The 13,918-nt window shown below is 53.2% G+C and overlaps 1 protein-coding gene across 2 annotated transcripts in view; it reads right to left on the reverse strand.

Moving 5' to 3' along the window:
- SCN4A (sodium voltage-gated channel alpha subunit 4) overlaps positions 1-13,918 on the reverse strand; it is a 29,860-nt gene that overhangs the window by 2,524 nt on the left and 13,418 nt on the right. For both annotated transcript variants that reach the window (XM_031557051.2, XM_085211024.1), the window contains exons 12-25: positions 13,767-13,890; positions 13,056-13,294; positions 11,909-12,082; positions 11,221-11,577; positions 7,848-8,276; positions 5,111-5,240; positions 4,794-4,948; positions 4,346-4,519; positions 3,739-3,861; positions 3,261-3,539; positions 2,027-2,080; positions 1,283-1,420; positions 957-1,061; positions 97-367 (exon numbers count right to left, since the gene is read on the reverse strand). In XM_031557051.2, coding sequence (XP_031412911.2) covers positions 97-367; positions 957-1,061; positions 1,283-1,420; positions 2,027-2,080; positions 3,261-3,539; positions 3,739-3,861; positions 4,346-4,519; positions 4,794-4,948; positions 5,111-5,240; positions 7,848-8,276; positions 11,221-11,577; positions 11,909-12,082; positions 13,056-13,294; positions 13,767-13,890 — 2,752 coding nt within the window. The remainder of the gene's footprint in view (positions 1-96; positions 368-956; positions 1,062-1,282; positions 1,421-2,026; positions 2,081-3,260; positions 3,540-3,738; positions 3,862-4,345; positions 4,520-4,793; positions 4,949-5,110; positions 5,241-7,847; positions 8,277-11,220; positions 11,578-11,908; positions 12,083-13,055; positions 13,295-13,766; positions 13,891-13,918) is intronic.

A 13,918-nucleotide genomic window follows, 5' to 3' on the forward strand; every position in this document is an offset into this window, starting at 1 on the left:
CGTGATAGGGAGGTGAGGTGGCACGGGGTCTCACTGGCTTCCCCCTGCCCACAACACTTCCACTCTTCATTATCCAGTGGAACCCCTTGTGCTTACCTGCGATGGAGAGGATGACCACCACAAAGTCAAAGATGTTCCAGCCAATGGTGAAGAAGTAGTAGCGCAAGGCAAACATCTTTAGCACACACTCTCCAGTGAAGATGACGATGAAGACCAGGTTGATTTTGTAGAGGATGTCTGTTTTGGTCTCGCTTTGATCGTCTGTTTCGACCATCATGGTCACCATGTTAAGACAAATCAGGATCATGATGGTTATGTCAAACACTTGCTTGGTAACAAAGTCAAACACCATCCCTTGAAACTTGTTCTGCCATAGGGGTGATGGTGGAGAGCCAGACGTGAGGTGGGAACACGGGACACAAACACACACAGAACAAAGACACAACAGAAAGAGAAGAAGGAACCAGATTTAGGAGTGTGCAGGAAGAGGTGAGGGGAGGATACCCAGCACCTGGAAACACTATGGCCAGGAGGCGTGAGCACAGGGACTGTTGTTTCCTAAGCATATCCATCAGGGCAACAATGAACCCATGGGAAAACAGCTCACTTGAGCTGAGAAAGCCCACGTCACAATTGTGTATGTATTGGGTGGACCAGTTTCCTTTCTAGGAGCAATGGAAGCTGACGTTTCCTTGAGACTGATTCCTCTCGGAGAGGAGATAAAAGAAAATCCTCAGCCCCTACAAAAACGTTCTGCAGGCCCAGGGCTGAAGAACAGACCCAAATGAGGGTGCCAGAGATGTGAGCCTCTTCTGATGCCCCAACTTTTGGCAAGGTCCTTTCCAAGGAGCCAAGAATTGGCTTTTTGTGGTGGAAGAGCTCATCCCCAAACCCACCCTGTTCACTCTGGGACAGTTGGTGGCTCACTGCATGCCATGGGGATTACCCCAACGTACCGAGGGCCTGGGGATGGGCTTCTGGGGTTTCTTGGAGCCGAGCTTCTTCATGGCATTATAGTATTTCTTCTGCTCTTCTGTCATGAAGATGTCTTTGCCTCCAAAGTATAAAGGGAATCGCCACAATTAGCCTTAGGAACTCACCTCTTCCTTCCAAAAACCACACCACATTACACACCCTCCACCCTTCCATTTGCCCCATGCTCTTTGCTTCTTTGTTCCACCTTTCCCCGATGCGTGGAAAAATGATGAGAAAGGGTCACAGTGGGGAAAAGAGAGGTCATGCTGCTCCCTGCTGTCCTGGACCAGGCCCAGAAAATACTTATCTTTTTCTTCTGCTGGTTGAAGTTGTCAATGATGACGCCGATGAAGAGGTTGAGGGTGAAGAAGGCTCCAAAGATGATGAAGATGACAAAGTAGATGTACATGTAGAGGTTGATCTCGTACACTGGCTGCTCTTCAATCTGATTGGATGAGAGGGGAAACGTGTCCCCAGGTGTCCAAGTGTGTCCCCAAACCCCCACACAAGGGGTCACCATACCCAGACTGAGCTGGGCTGGATGACAGAAAACCTTTGGCAGACGTGGGGTGGGTTGAGAGGTCCTGTGGGAGCAGGGACCACCTGGACAGCGGGACAAGGGCGCCCATAGCCTGCACTACGCTTCTATGATTCCATGCTCATAGGGCTTGGGAATAAGGAAATGCCTGAGGCATCATTTAATTCTGCTCCGTATTTCAGCTGGAGCATCCCAAGATGTTACAGTTCCCAGTTTCAAGGGGAGCTCTTGGCAGGGCAGAGCACTTTTTCTCCCCAAACAGCTTTCTGCCTGGGTGCTCGGCACCTGCAGATGTGGCGAGCAGAACAGCTGCTTGCTTCTGAAGCTAAAAAAAGGCAACAATATGCTCAGGGTGTGGGTGTGTGGAGCAATGGGGCACAGGCAAATCTGTGCTCCTGCAGGGAAGTGGGGGAAGTCCGTTCTGCTGCAGCATCCCATGGCCGTGGTCTGGTATAGGGACATATTTTGGGGTGGATCAGCTGGGTGGAACCAGCCTGGTGCTATGTCCCTCACCTCACGTGAGTCCACAGCGGCGTACATGATGTCCATCCAACCTTTGAAGGTCGCCTGTGGGGAATGGGAGAGAAGAGCAAGCTCAACAGGAGGTGTATAGGGCTATGAAGAGAGTGGAAGGCAATGGGGACTCTTCTGGGGTTTAGGCAGGGGGAAATTTTTCATGGAGAGGTGGCGAGGTGCTGGCACAGGCTGCCCATAGAAGCTGTGAATGCCCCATCCCTGGAGGTGTTCCAGGCCAGGCTGGATACAACCCTGGGCAACCTGGTCTAAAGGCTGGCAACCTGGCTAGAGGCAGTGGGGTTGGAACTGGATGATCTTTGAGGTCCCTCCAAGCCAACCATTCTCCCTCCCAACCCAGTCATTCTATGGTTCCATGATTCTATCCCACTGAGGTGGGGGCGTATGGCATCTTTTATAGGCTTCTCAGATGATTTGTTAAGCAAAAGGCCTGAACATCTTATTTCCTGAGTCTGAGGAAACAGCAAGCCTTGAAGAGGAAGCTGAGTTTATAGCTGATTGATCAGTTTGGGTTCTGCTTTAGTTCTGCAACCACTGGTTCCCCCGGATCCAGTGGGAGTAACGCAATAACAGGGCCTACACCTATATTTTTATTAATGTCGTGGTGAGCAGTTCCCCTTCTGCTCGCCTCGCTCAGCTGTGCTGAGTTTGATGGCTGCATTCACCCACGGCCAACGCTCACACGCTCGTTTTTCCAGTCGTCATCTTCCCCAGGCAAAACTCTTGCAGCCTATGACTGTAGCAGACCCCACTCTAGCAAGAACATCTTCATGCAGGGAGGCTGCAAATGGGGAATGGGAATCTCGATTCTGGGAAGACTGAGAGACAGGTCGAGCAAATGGGAGGCTCAAGTTGCTCTCTGCCCCTGAGTCATTGCATCTTCCTTTTCTAAATAACAGTGCTTAAAACTCTTTCTCCTCCTTGCTCCTGCATGCCGTGTTGTGGAGGATTTCCTGCAGCATCAACACTGGTGCTTTGTGTACTCATCCCCAACAGTTCCCTCGCTACACTTAATTTTCCCCTCCCATCTTCTATCTTGCCCCTTTCCTCCTCGAGCCTACAGAATTTTTGGGTTAAATTAAATCTTGAAGTTAAGCAGCAGCCAAGAACCCTGATCTGAGCTTCAGAGTTGCATCTCATTTTAGCCTTGATGCTGTTCACCCCATGACAATTGCTGACTCTGCCAGGACGATGCGCCGTGATCACCACGTACCACCTGCAGCAAGGACAGGTATCCCAAGCCCACGTTGTCGAAGTTGACTTTGACGTTGACCCATCTGACCTCGTTGGTGTGGAGGAGAGCCAGGCAGTCGCTCTTATTGTTCACCACACTGATGTCAAAGAGGTCCCCCGTGGTGGTGTTGACGCACCGGTAGTACTTCCCTGCAAAGAGGTTCACCCCCATGATGCTGAATATCAGCCAGAAGATGAGGCAGACCAGCAGGACGTTCATGATGGAGGGGATGGCACCCAGCAAGGCGTTTACCACCACCTGCAAGGAGAGACAACCAGAGAGTCACAAAAAATCTTGACTGGATCATCGAGCCCGAGTCCTGGCTCCACACTGCACCACCCAAACCCAAACCCCTTCCTTTGCCTGTGTTCAGTCCCACTGATCTGGAGGCCTCCAAAAACCAGCAGGGATGGATTCCCAGTGGAGGTCACCAGCAAGGGACCAGCTCTGCACCTACCCTCATGCCTTCAAATCTGGACAGGGCGCGCAGAGGTCTCAGTGCTCTCAGTGTCCGCAGAGATTTGATGGCTCCCAGCTCAGAGTATCCCAGCCAGTTGGCTGTCAGGCTGATGAGGGAGACCTGGAACGAGCAGCCCGAGGAATGAATAGCATCTCAGGTGGAAAAAAACAGCGTGAACCATGTCCTGGCATCTCCTGCCCTTCTCTCTTCCCAGCACGTGGGTATCGTGTTGTCTTGCAATGCAGGGACTGGCTTCTCTGGTGACAGGGCTGCCACCAGGATGTCCCTTCTTTTTGGGTAGGAGGGTGGAAGTGATGTGGAACACAGAAATACTGGGCAGGTAAATGTTTGCTTTGTGGGAGAACCCGTGTTCCTTCATACCTCTGCTGGGGTCTAGTACTTGGTGCGTGCATAAAGCACCAAAAGGGTTTGAAAGCATTCCTGCAGCCTGGAAAAGGGGTGGCCCTTCCTCCCAACCACCATGAGTTTAAACCACTGTCCAAGCCCTCACTCCCATACAAGCAAGGGCTGGTTAGCAGCGACTTTCTACAACCCCCTAAATCTCTGAGGATGACACTGTAGGTGCTCATTCAGCACCACTTACGTCGACGATGAGGAAATCCAGCCAGCACCACGCGTTGGTGAAGTAGACCTTGAAGCCATAGGCCACCCACTTGAGCAGCATCTCAATGACGAAGATGTAGGAGAAGACCTTATCAGCGTACTCCAGGATGGTGCGGATCACCTTCCGCTGCTCTATGTAGATGTCCTCAAAGGCCTGGAAGAGGCACGGGGCTACATGGCAGTCATTCTCCCATTAGACCCACTGCACGGCTTGGTGCGTGACTACATCATCCCTACTTTCCTGGGGCAACTTGAAAAGTGGAGGCTGAGGAGGGTTGTTTGAGGCTCTACCAATGCAGGGCACCTGGAGGATGCTTAGATCCCCTTGCATCGAGCAGGGATGGACCAAAAGGAGTTTTAACTAAACTAAACTAAACTGCAGCTGCTGAGGAGAGGAGGGGATGAGAAAAGGGAGGGATGGGACCTACCAGCGCCCCGCTGCTGAGGAGGATCATGAAGACGATGAAGGTCTCAAACCAGTCGTGCTCCACGATGAGGAAGCAGGTTTTCCTGATGTTCCACCAGATCTTCCCTCTGTCACTGGTGACGTCCACGTGGAGACAGGGAAACCTCTTGACGCAGCCTGGGGGTGGAGACAGAGCCTGGGTCCCCTCCTCAGCACTGTCTGTGCTTTGTTGGCATTTTAACCCCATTTGGAGATGTCCGCTCCTGGGAACCATCTCCGTGGAAACGGGAGAATTTGGAGTTTTGGAACACCCCTCTCCAGGATGCTCACAGCTCTCACCTTCAGTGAAGCACTCCTCGGGCTCATTGCTCTCTTCAGCCTCTTCGGCCACCTCCTCCTCCTCAGGCAGCGGTGGCTTGTAGTCCACGGTGCTGCACAGGGATGAGGTGTTGTCACTGGAAAGGGGGTTCTGCAAAAGGAGCGGGGGATTCAGGATGGTCAGGGTGGTGATGCGGGGCCAGAGGATGCTCAACAGGAGACGAGTTGGGAACAAACTTTTTGTAGTACAAACTCATGTATAGCTTTGACCTTTCCTCCAAGGGGGGTGAACCCCACGGAGAGGCCCCATCAAGACTTGCTCAATGGAAAGAACAGACCTACTGGAAACAACCACACAGAGCCCTGTGGTGGCCACTGGATTTTTTGTTTTTGACCATCTCCAGCCAACGCACCGTATTGCCAGTGCAAGCGTCAGCCCTGCTCCTGATGGGGGCAAAACACACAAGAAATTAGAAAGCTGAGGGAATGTGAGGTGCTTTTAAGGAGATACTGCCAGTAATTAATCCTCAGGTGTCTCTGATTCCACTTCTACACATGGCAATATTCCTAAAGCTTTCCAGCCCTTGGCTGGTTCCCAAAACCACAAGTCCCTGCTTGCCATAGATTTAAATCCAACATAAAGAGAAAGGAGTTATCTGATGTTGGGGCTTTATGTGAGTAGGATGGAGCTGTCATCTGACATTGGGGTTTTATGATGGACAGGTCCACCCAAGTGTTGGTGTGACGGAAGGAGCCTTGCCCAAAGATTTGGGAGCCCTTTGCTTGGAGGTTGCTCTGAATCTATTTCCTAAACACCCCTGAGAAAAGACATTGGATAATGAGGGCTGCAAACCTTGGGGCATCACTGATACGTGGAGTTGGACAATCTTTGCTTTACATCTGGTTTCAGAGGGGCTACTGTCCTCATCCTTCCTCCCATCCTATCACCACCCCCTGGGCTGCTCTCCACCTCCGTGTGCCCTAATGAATGCACCTCTAATCACCCTATGGCATAATTAGACCAGCAGACGCCTGGTTGGCCACTGTGGCACTCTGCTGGCTCGCAGGGCTTGTAGGCTGAGGTTCACCCAAGTTCAAAACCCGTGTTCCAAATAGCTCTCCCTGCATTGCTCAGCTTGGCTGCCTTCCCAGACACCACTCAGCAAGGCTGGAGGGGCTGATAATGAGAGAAAACCCTGGCATGCCCCTGGGACTGTTTTACCTCTTAATTATTATTATTATTATTTTTTCTTCTGGCTTTTAGAGAAGAAGGAGCAAATCTCCAGACCTGCCCATCCCAAATGGGAGCAACCAGGAGATCTTGCATAGGGCTCTCATAGGGAGGAATGAATGCAGGATGGTGTCAGCTTGCATGGAAGGAGATCATGCTGCCCTGAGGTTGCTGGTGCATAAAGGAGGTCCTCTGTCCTCCAGCAGGCCAAGGAAGACCCCAAGATGGGGAGAATATGGGGCATCATCACTGCTTACAGCCCCACAGACCACAGCACGCCACTGGGTGAAGGCACTGCTTTGGGGGCAGCTCCCTGCTGGGTCCTTGGGAGGACAGGAGAGGCAGGGGATTAGGAGAGCTCAGCTGGGAGCCAGGCAAGCTGTGACCCTGGGGAAGGACAGATGGAAACCACCTGCCTCCAGGACACACGGCAGGCAGAACCACCAGGGAGCTGGGAAACAGTGCTGTAAGCCAGGAGCCCCACAGCACCCTGTGCCCAGGGCAGATTTGGTGGCGTGGTCTCAGCAAGCAGCTGCTGTTAAAGGGAAGAGTGTTCGTCAGCATTTTCTGAGCAGCTCATCCAGAGAAATCTCCCAGCTCGTCATTGTCACCGTGTTCCCAGCGCAAGACTTTGGCTCCATCTGGAGCTGATCAACGGCATGCGAACTCGGCGAGCAAGCAGCAGACTTCTCAGAGCTCCTATCAATTAGCACCTCGTTTCTAATTGCTATGCAGGAATCTCATGCAATGGCTGCCAGCCCATCCCGTCCTGTTGGGAGGATGCTCCTCCATCACGTTGGCCATAATTGATGGAGTTTCTCCATTCAATCCAGCACAGATGACGGGATGAGCAAGGAACTGGGGGTCTTGGGACTGCATGGACCGGGCTGGACACGTCCTCCCATGGTGTCTAGGTGGTGTTAGTGTCACCTCCCTGCTCTCCCTTCCAGAATATATGCAATCCCACAGACCTACGTTTCCCCGTATCCTTGATGGTCCTTGGTGCAACCCCATTGCTAGCAGCAATGTCCCATCACATCACCATCCTCCTTAGTGTACCTGCTATTGTTTTTCTGCATTTCTCATCTCCTCTCCCTCTCATTCTCACAGATCAGTGTCCCACAAGCCCCAGCCTGATGCAGTCGACATCAGCTGTCTCATCAGCTTTGGATCCAAAATGCATCGCTTCATGTTTGCTCGTGCTAAGCCCCTCCATCTGGTTCCCTCCCTCCCCGATGCTGCTTTTGGAGGCATTAGCAGTGGATCCAATGTTAGTGCCATCAGCAGATTTCCTGGCATCAAGTTCCTCTGGGACATCTTTAACCCCAAAAGGAGTGCTTTGGCCCCGTGGTGAAGGCATTAGCAAAAACCCCATATCCTGACCCAAACCTCTGCTTGGACCCCCATCTCATGCTGGGAAACAGAGAGCTATTTTTTGCTGAAACACCCAAAGTTTGGTCCACATTGTGGAAAAGCTAAAAGTGACCCCAAATGGCATCGTTCGGGGGCTGAAGCCCTGCAACCCACCTTGGCATCCTCAGTGTCAGACTGAGTGCTCGTCTCCTCGTAGAGGTCGGACTCCTCCGAGGCGATGGGGACCTGCACAGTCAGGTTGGGATTGTTGATGAAATTCATGTGGTCCAGCTCGTCCATCAACAAATATTCCTTCCCCGCGACTCCGTCCATGTAATCTGGCTTGGGATCCGGGCTGCTATCCACGTGGTTCAGCACGGAGTTGTCCCCTTTGCTGGGCTCCTGCTCTTCCTCCGGGGCCACCTTTTTGCCCTTCCACAGCCTTCGGAGCAGCATGAGGACAGAAGACTTCACGAAGTCGATGCCCCTGGTGATCCGGCCGATGGCGATCTGCAGGTTGTTCATCTCACCATCATCATCAGAGGCTGCCAGGCTGTCGGCGCTGAAGGAGCTCAGCAGCAAAGCCAAGAACAGGTTGAGCACCTGGAGGGGACAAAGCGAACACCAATGGGGACATCCATCCCTGCAGCCATGGAGGAGATCCCTTCACTGAGTGTGCTGCAACCAAAACTCCTGAGATTCTTCTCAAATTTCCTTTTTTATTTTTTTTAGTGCAGTGGGAAGTAAACACCCCGCAGGACTTTCTCAAGCCGTGGCATTCCTAAGCCATGCCTGGAGGTTTTGTTCCTCCACCCATCCAGCTTTGCAGTACCCTTTGGACTCGAGCATCATTAACTTAACTATCCCCAAACAAAACCCATGGCAGCCAACAGCATTGCCAACACGGCTCTGCGTCCTACATCCCAGTCTGGACCAAGAGGGTTTGGTGATATTTGGACTCTGTCCAGCCAGGGCCTGGCTCCACTCCTTCTGCCTTTCCTCTGTGGCCCCACATGTCTACAGCAGGAGATAAGAACGTGGTAACCCCTGGGGTTTACTCAGAGTGGTGTTTACTCATCCCCATACAGCCCAGTTTGCAGCTGCCTGTGGGATCCACATGGCTGAGCAGCCAGCATCAAAGCGGCTCATACCCCACATCTGCTCCCCACTGCAGCTGCCACCTCACCCTGCACCCTCAGATGGGGATAAATGAGCAAGGGATGGAGTCAGCCTGGGTTCTCAGCTGGTTTTGGGGTGCAGGCAGTAAGGAAGGGGTCGTGCAGGGTTGTGTTGGGTTGGGTTATGTTGGGTTGGGTCGTGTCAGATTGTGCAGTCGTGGATTGTGCTCCGTTGTGTTGAGCTGTATTGCACTGTTTTGTGTTACGCTGGGTTGGGTCGTGTTGGGTTGTTCTGTGCTGTGTTGGATTGCGGTGAGTTGTGTTGTTCTGTGTTGTTTTACGCTGTGTCGGGTTGTGTTGGAATGTGCTGTGCTGTGATGGTTTGTGTTGGGTTATGTTGTGTCGTGCCATATTGTGCCGTGTCGGGTCGTGTCGTGTTGTGCTGGTGCACGGCAGGCTCTGCTTTCCATCCCGCAGCCCTTCAGCCACCAGGTGCTGGCTTGCCTCCATCCCCCAGCATCAATTTCTCACAGCTCCACACGTGGGCAGAGCTGGCTGCTCACTGGTGTCGGGCACGAGCTAATTGTTCTCCTGCTAATCCCCGCTGCAGGGATGCCCCTGATGTTATGCAGTTGGCTGAGCAGCACTTTGGTGAAGGAAGCTGCTTTACACTTGCTGGTGGCCGTGTAGGTCGGTGCTCTGCTTGGACTTGAGGCTCTGTGTGCCTCTGATGAGTTTTTTTTCCAAAGTGCCTCTTATTGGATGTTAGGAAGAATTTCTTCTTGCAGAGTGGTGATGCTCTGGCACAGCTGCCCAGGGAGATGGCAGAGTCACTGCCACTGGAGATGTCCAAGAACCGTGGAGATATGGCACTAGGGGACACGGTTATGGGCATGGTGGGGTGGGCACGGGATGGGGATCTTGAAGGTCTTTTCAACTTTCGTGATTCTGTGCCTCTATGCCCAGCAAGCTTCCAGGGGTCTCCAGAAGCTCAGAGCCGCATCCCTAACCTCCCCCCTTCCTAACGTGCTCCGTAGAGCAGAATTTCATTTCTGCAGAAGTCAGCTCGCTGGGTGTGCCCGCCATACATGACCTCCCTCCAGCTCACTCCCACTGTGCCATGCACAAAACGTGCCTGGTCCCCAGGGCAACCCCAGTGCTGATGCTTGGCACTGTCCACCCCACAGCACGCCAGGAACTGGGAGCAGCGTGCAGGGATGGGAGCTGGGCTCTGTGCAGGGCACGGAGCTCCAGCAGGACCCAGGAATGCTGTGCAATGCGGCCGCGGGGCCAAGTCCACAGCTGTTGGTGTTTGTGCCTTTTTGTGCCAGCAGCGCGTCTGAGAAGGGAATTAGCTGCTATTCAAGGTCACTGCTGTTTTCACATGGCTCATGCCATATGACTTAAACCGCATCTTTAAATAAATCCCCAGTATCCCATCAGCGTAATGCTCACGTTAGGTACCAGCTGCAGCTAATAGCCTCTGTTGGCGCTGCCTTTTTGCACAGGACTCCATCACTGTCACCCCGTGGGCTTCCTCCCTTCTCCCTTAGTAACTCCAAAGGAAATGCTCAAAGTATCATTAATGTTACAGGGCCAGCAGCACTGCCTTATTGCTCCAGAGGGGAAAGAGGTGAAGAAGAAAGGCTCAACAACCCACATAAGCGACGCAACACCCAAATCCCAACTTTCTAGCCCCAAAACAGGGATGCTCCATGCTGATCTGAGCCCTGGGGCGGTCTGTGTTCTGCCTTCACCGGAGCAGCCATGCGCCGTGCGGGGCAACGCGTCAGCAGCTCCAAGCCAGATAGTTTTTCAAAGCAAATTCCAAAGGGCTTACACAACCCTGGCAAGTAATAGGAGCGATCCAGTGAGCTGCTGCACTTCCCTCCCCTGCCTTGCTCCTCAAGAAGGGAGAGCGGGGCCCAGGCTGCTGGGAAAACAAGCTCCAGAGCTGCCAGTGAGCGGCTTACCAAGTTTAGAAAGGATTCTGTGCTCGCCTGGAACTTGCAGGCAGTGGTGAGCAGCTCAGGTTAGCGGGGGGTGAGTGGGGCCCACCATTTTCTGTGCCTCAGTTTCCCCTTCTGCTTCTGATCTGGCTTCAGCTGAAGATCCCTCAGATAGAATCCCACTTTGTTAAGACTTGAGCACGCCGCACAGAGGTATGCAGGAGGGAGATCCTGTACAGATCCAACAGGACCAACCCTACAAGGGTCAACCTATAGGTGAGCTGACATGCACAGCATCAACTGGAGTGCAACGGGTGGACGTGGGGAGATGTCCACCCCACGACATCCTCCACCCACAAGACCAGCCCTACAGGGGACAGCTCTACAGGTGAGCTTCACAGCATCAACTACAACACAATGAGTGGGGGTGGGGACACGTCCCCCCATGACACCCTCCTCCCTTGTCCCGCTGCCACTCACCACCAGGTTCCCGATGACCATGACCATCATGAAGACGATGAGGCACATGGTCTGACCGGCCACCTCCATGCAGTCCCACATGGTCTCGATCCATTCGCCGCATAGGATGCGGAAGACAATGAGGAAGGAGTGGAAGAAGTCATGCATGTGCCAGCGGGGCAGTGTGCAGTCGAGGGAGATCTTGCAGACGCACTCCATGTAGCTCTTCCCAAAGAGCTGCATCCCCACCACGGCGAAGATGAAGACGATGATGGCCAGCACCAGTGTCAGATTCCCGAGGGCGCCCACTGAGTTGCCGATGATCTTGATGAGCATGTTGAGGGTGGGCCAAGACTTGGCCAATTTGAAGACTCTCAGCTGTAGGAGCAAGGAGGCAAAGCATGAGTTGCTGGGGGCTCTCACTGCCACAGGGGTTGGGATTGGACCTTCACGTGGCAGTTTTAGGATGCATTAAACACCCAACAGCTTTGCAAAGAGTCGCACTCCTCAATACTTGGCTCAACTGGTGGTGTTATCTTGGAGGCTGGCACTGGATGATCTTCGAGGTCCCTTCCAACACTAGTCATGCTATGATTCTGTCCTTAACGAGGACAAGCTGGTGGCTGCCATGAGTGTCCTTGAATGACCATTCCCCACCCCTCTGTTGATCCCACCCAGACCCCATAGATTTCATCCCCGTGCCACGTACCAAGCGGAAGGAGCGCAGCACGGAGAGCCCCTGCACGTTGGCCAGCCCCAGCTCCACCAGGCTCAACGTGACGATGATGCTGTCAAAGATATTCCAGCCCTGCTGGAAGTACTCATAGGGGTCCAGAGCGATGAGCTTCAGCACCATCTCTGCTGTGAAGATCCCCGTGAAGACCTGCAGGGAACACGGCAGTCTTGGTTTGCTTGTAAGTCAGTGCTAAGCTTCTGTGTGGGGTGGGTAGCACCTCGTTTTTGGGGAAATACCTAAACTGAAATGAGGTATTTCCCCCAAATTGAACATTTTGTTCCATTGGGTTCAGCTCTTATTGGGAACCACCTTCCAGTATGGATGGTGGGGAGCAGTGGTGACTGCTTCTGGAAAAGGGTGGAAATTAAAACCAGACTTCTAATTGGCAAAAGAATCCCCTTCTGTCGCAGGGATTCCCAGCACCAGGAACAGGAATGATATGGGACTGTGTAAAAGCTGAGCCAGCTCCTACACATCGCTTTTCCTGGGACCACAACAGCTCTGAGAATTATCACATTACTCCAGGGTGGGGTCAGCGATGTGACAATTAGTGTCCTCAGTTGAATTGCGTGGCATGGCATGCACAGGGGGCAAATTCCACCCTGGACGTGGGTCACGGGGTGGATTCCGCCACCAGCATCCCAGGAGCTGCCCCCATTGCATCCCATCGTGTGCGTCAGCACTGCTTCTCCCGCTCCCAGCCCCACTGGATTCCCCAGTCCCACTGTTCCTATACACATCCAGAAATGACCACCGTCCCTAGGGAGAAGCTGGAGCTGTTTTTTTGCAGTGTGACTGCGCTTTGAGCAACAGCCGATTAATCCCCTTTTATTTCCTGAATGAAACCAGAGACAAAGCAGCTATGTGCTGAGCATGTGTCACCAGCGTGCCTGCGTGCAGAGAGGTCCCAGCAGGTGCTGGAGCAGGGCAAGGTGGTAGGAGGGAGGATGCAGCCCTCCCTCTTCTCTTCCCCAGCCCTTGGATGGGTTTGCCAAACCAACCAGGAGCCTCCTGGACTCGTCCCACCAGCAGATTGCATGCAGCTGAAAGCTGCCCGCCGGTGGTGGTTTGGGGGCCGTGGCTCAGAGCAAGGAAGGACGGGGTGGTGGTCTCTGCCTACCAGGTTCCCCACAGTCAGCACGTTCTCAAACTCCTCTGTCATGGGGTAGTGCTCCATGGCCATGAACAGTGTGTTGAGCACGATGCAGATGGTGATGCCCAGGTCCACGAAGGGGTCCATCACCACCAGTTTGACAAATTCCTTCAGCTTCAGCCATGGATAGCAGCAGTCCCACACCAGAAACATGTGGGCAAATTTGTACCACCAGGACGGGCACTTCTGGTGAGCTTCCTCCAGCTCTGATGGCAAGAAGGAAAACTGACATCAGCGTGAGCTTCCCCTGTCCTCCCCTGGGTGGGAAAACCCATTCCTGGGAGCTCCCACCCCTGGAGGTGTTCAGTTTGGATGGTGCCCTGGGCAGTGTGATGGGGTGGGGGGCACCCAGCCCAGGGCAGGGTGTGGGACTGGGGGGGCTTTGAGGTTCCTTCCAACCCAGATGTGCTGTGATACTCTGGTTATACAATTTTCAAAGATCCTTCTAACCCAACCTGCCGTGATTCCATGGTTCTACAATCTTTAAGGTCCCTTCCAACCCAACCTGCTGCGATTCCATGGTTCTACAATCTTTAAGGTCCCTTCCAACCCAACCTGCTGCGATTCCATGGTTCTACAATCTTCAAGGTCCCCTCCAACCCAACCTGCTGTGATTCCATGACTCTATGATCTTTAAGGTCTTTTCCAACCCAAGCCCAAAATGTAGCCAGGCCATACCTTCCATGGTGTTGGAGATGACACTGACGGCACTCCCCACCCTCTTCTCGAGCCCTGGCCCATCTTGGTTGCCCACGGTGAGATGGTTGGAGCCTGATTTCTCTGTCTCGTTGGCTGGGTTGAACTAGAGGAGAAGAGGACACATAGGCAAA

The sequence above is a fragment of the Meleagris gallopavo genome, chromosome 29, assembly GCF_905368555.1.
Source record: "Meleagris gallopavo chromosome 29, MGAL_WU_HG_1.1, whole genome shotgun sequence".
Classification (NCBI taxonomy): domain Eukaryota; kingdom Metazoa; phylum Chordata; class Aves; order Galliformes; family Phasianidae; genus Meleagris; species Meleagris gallopavo.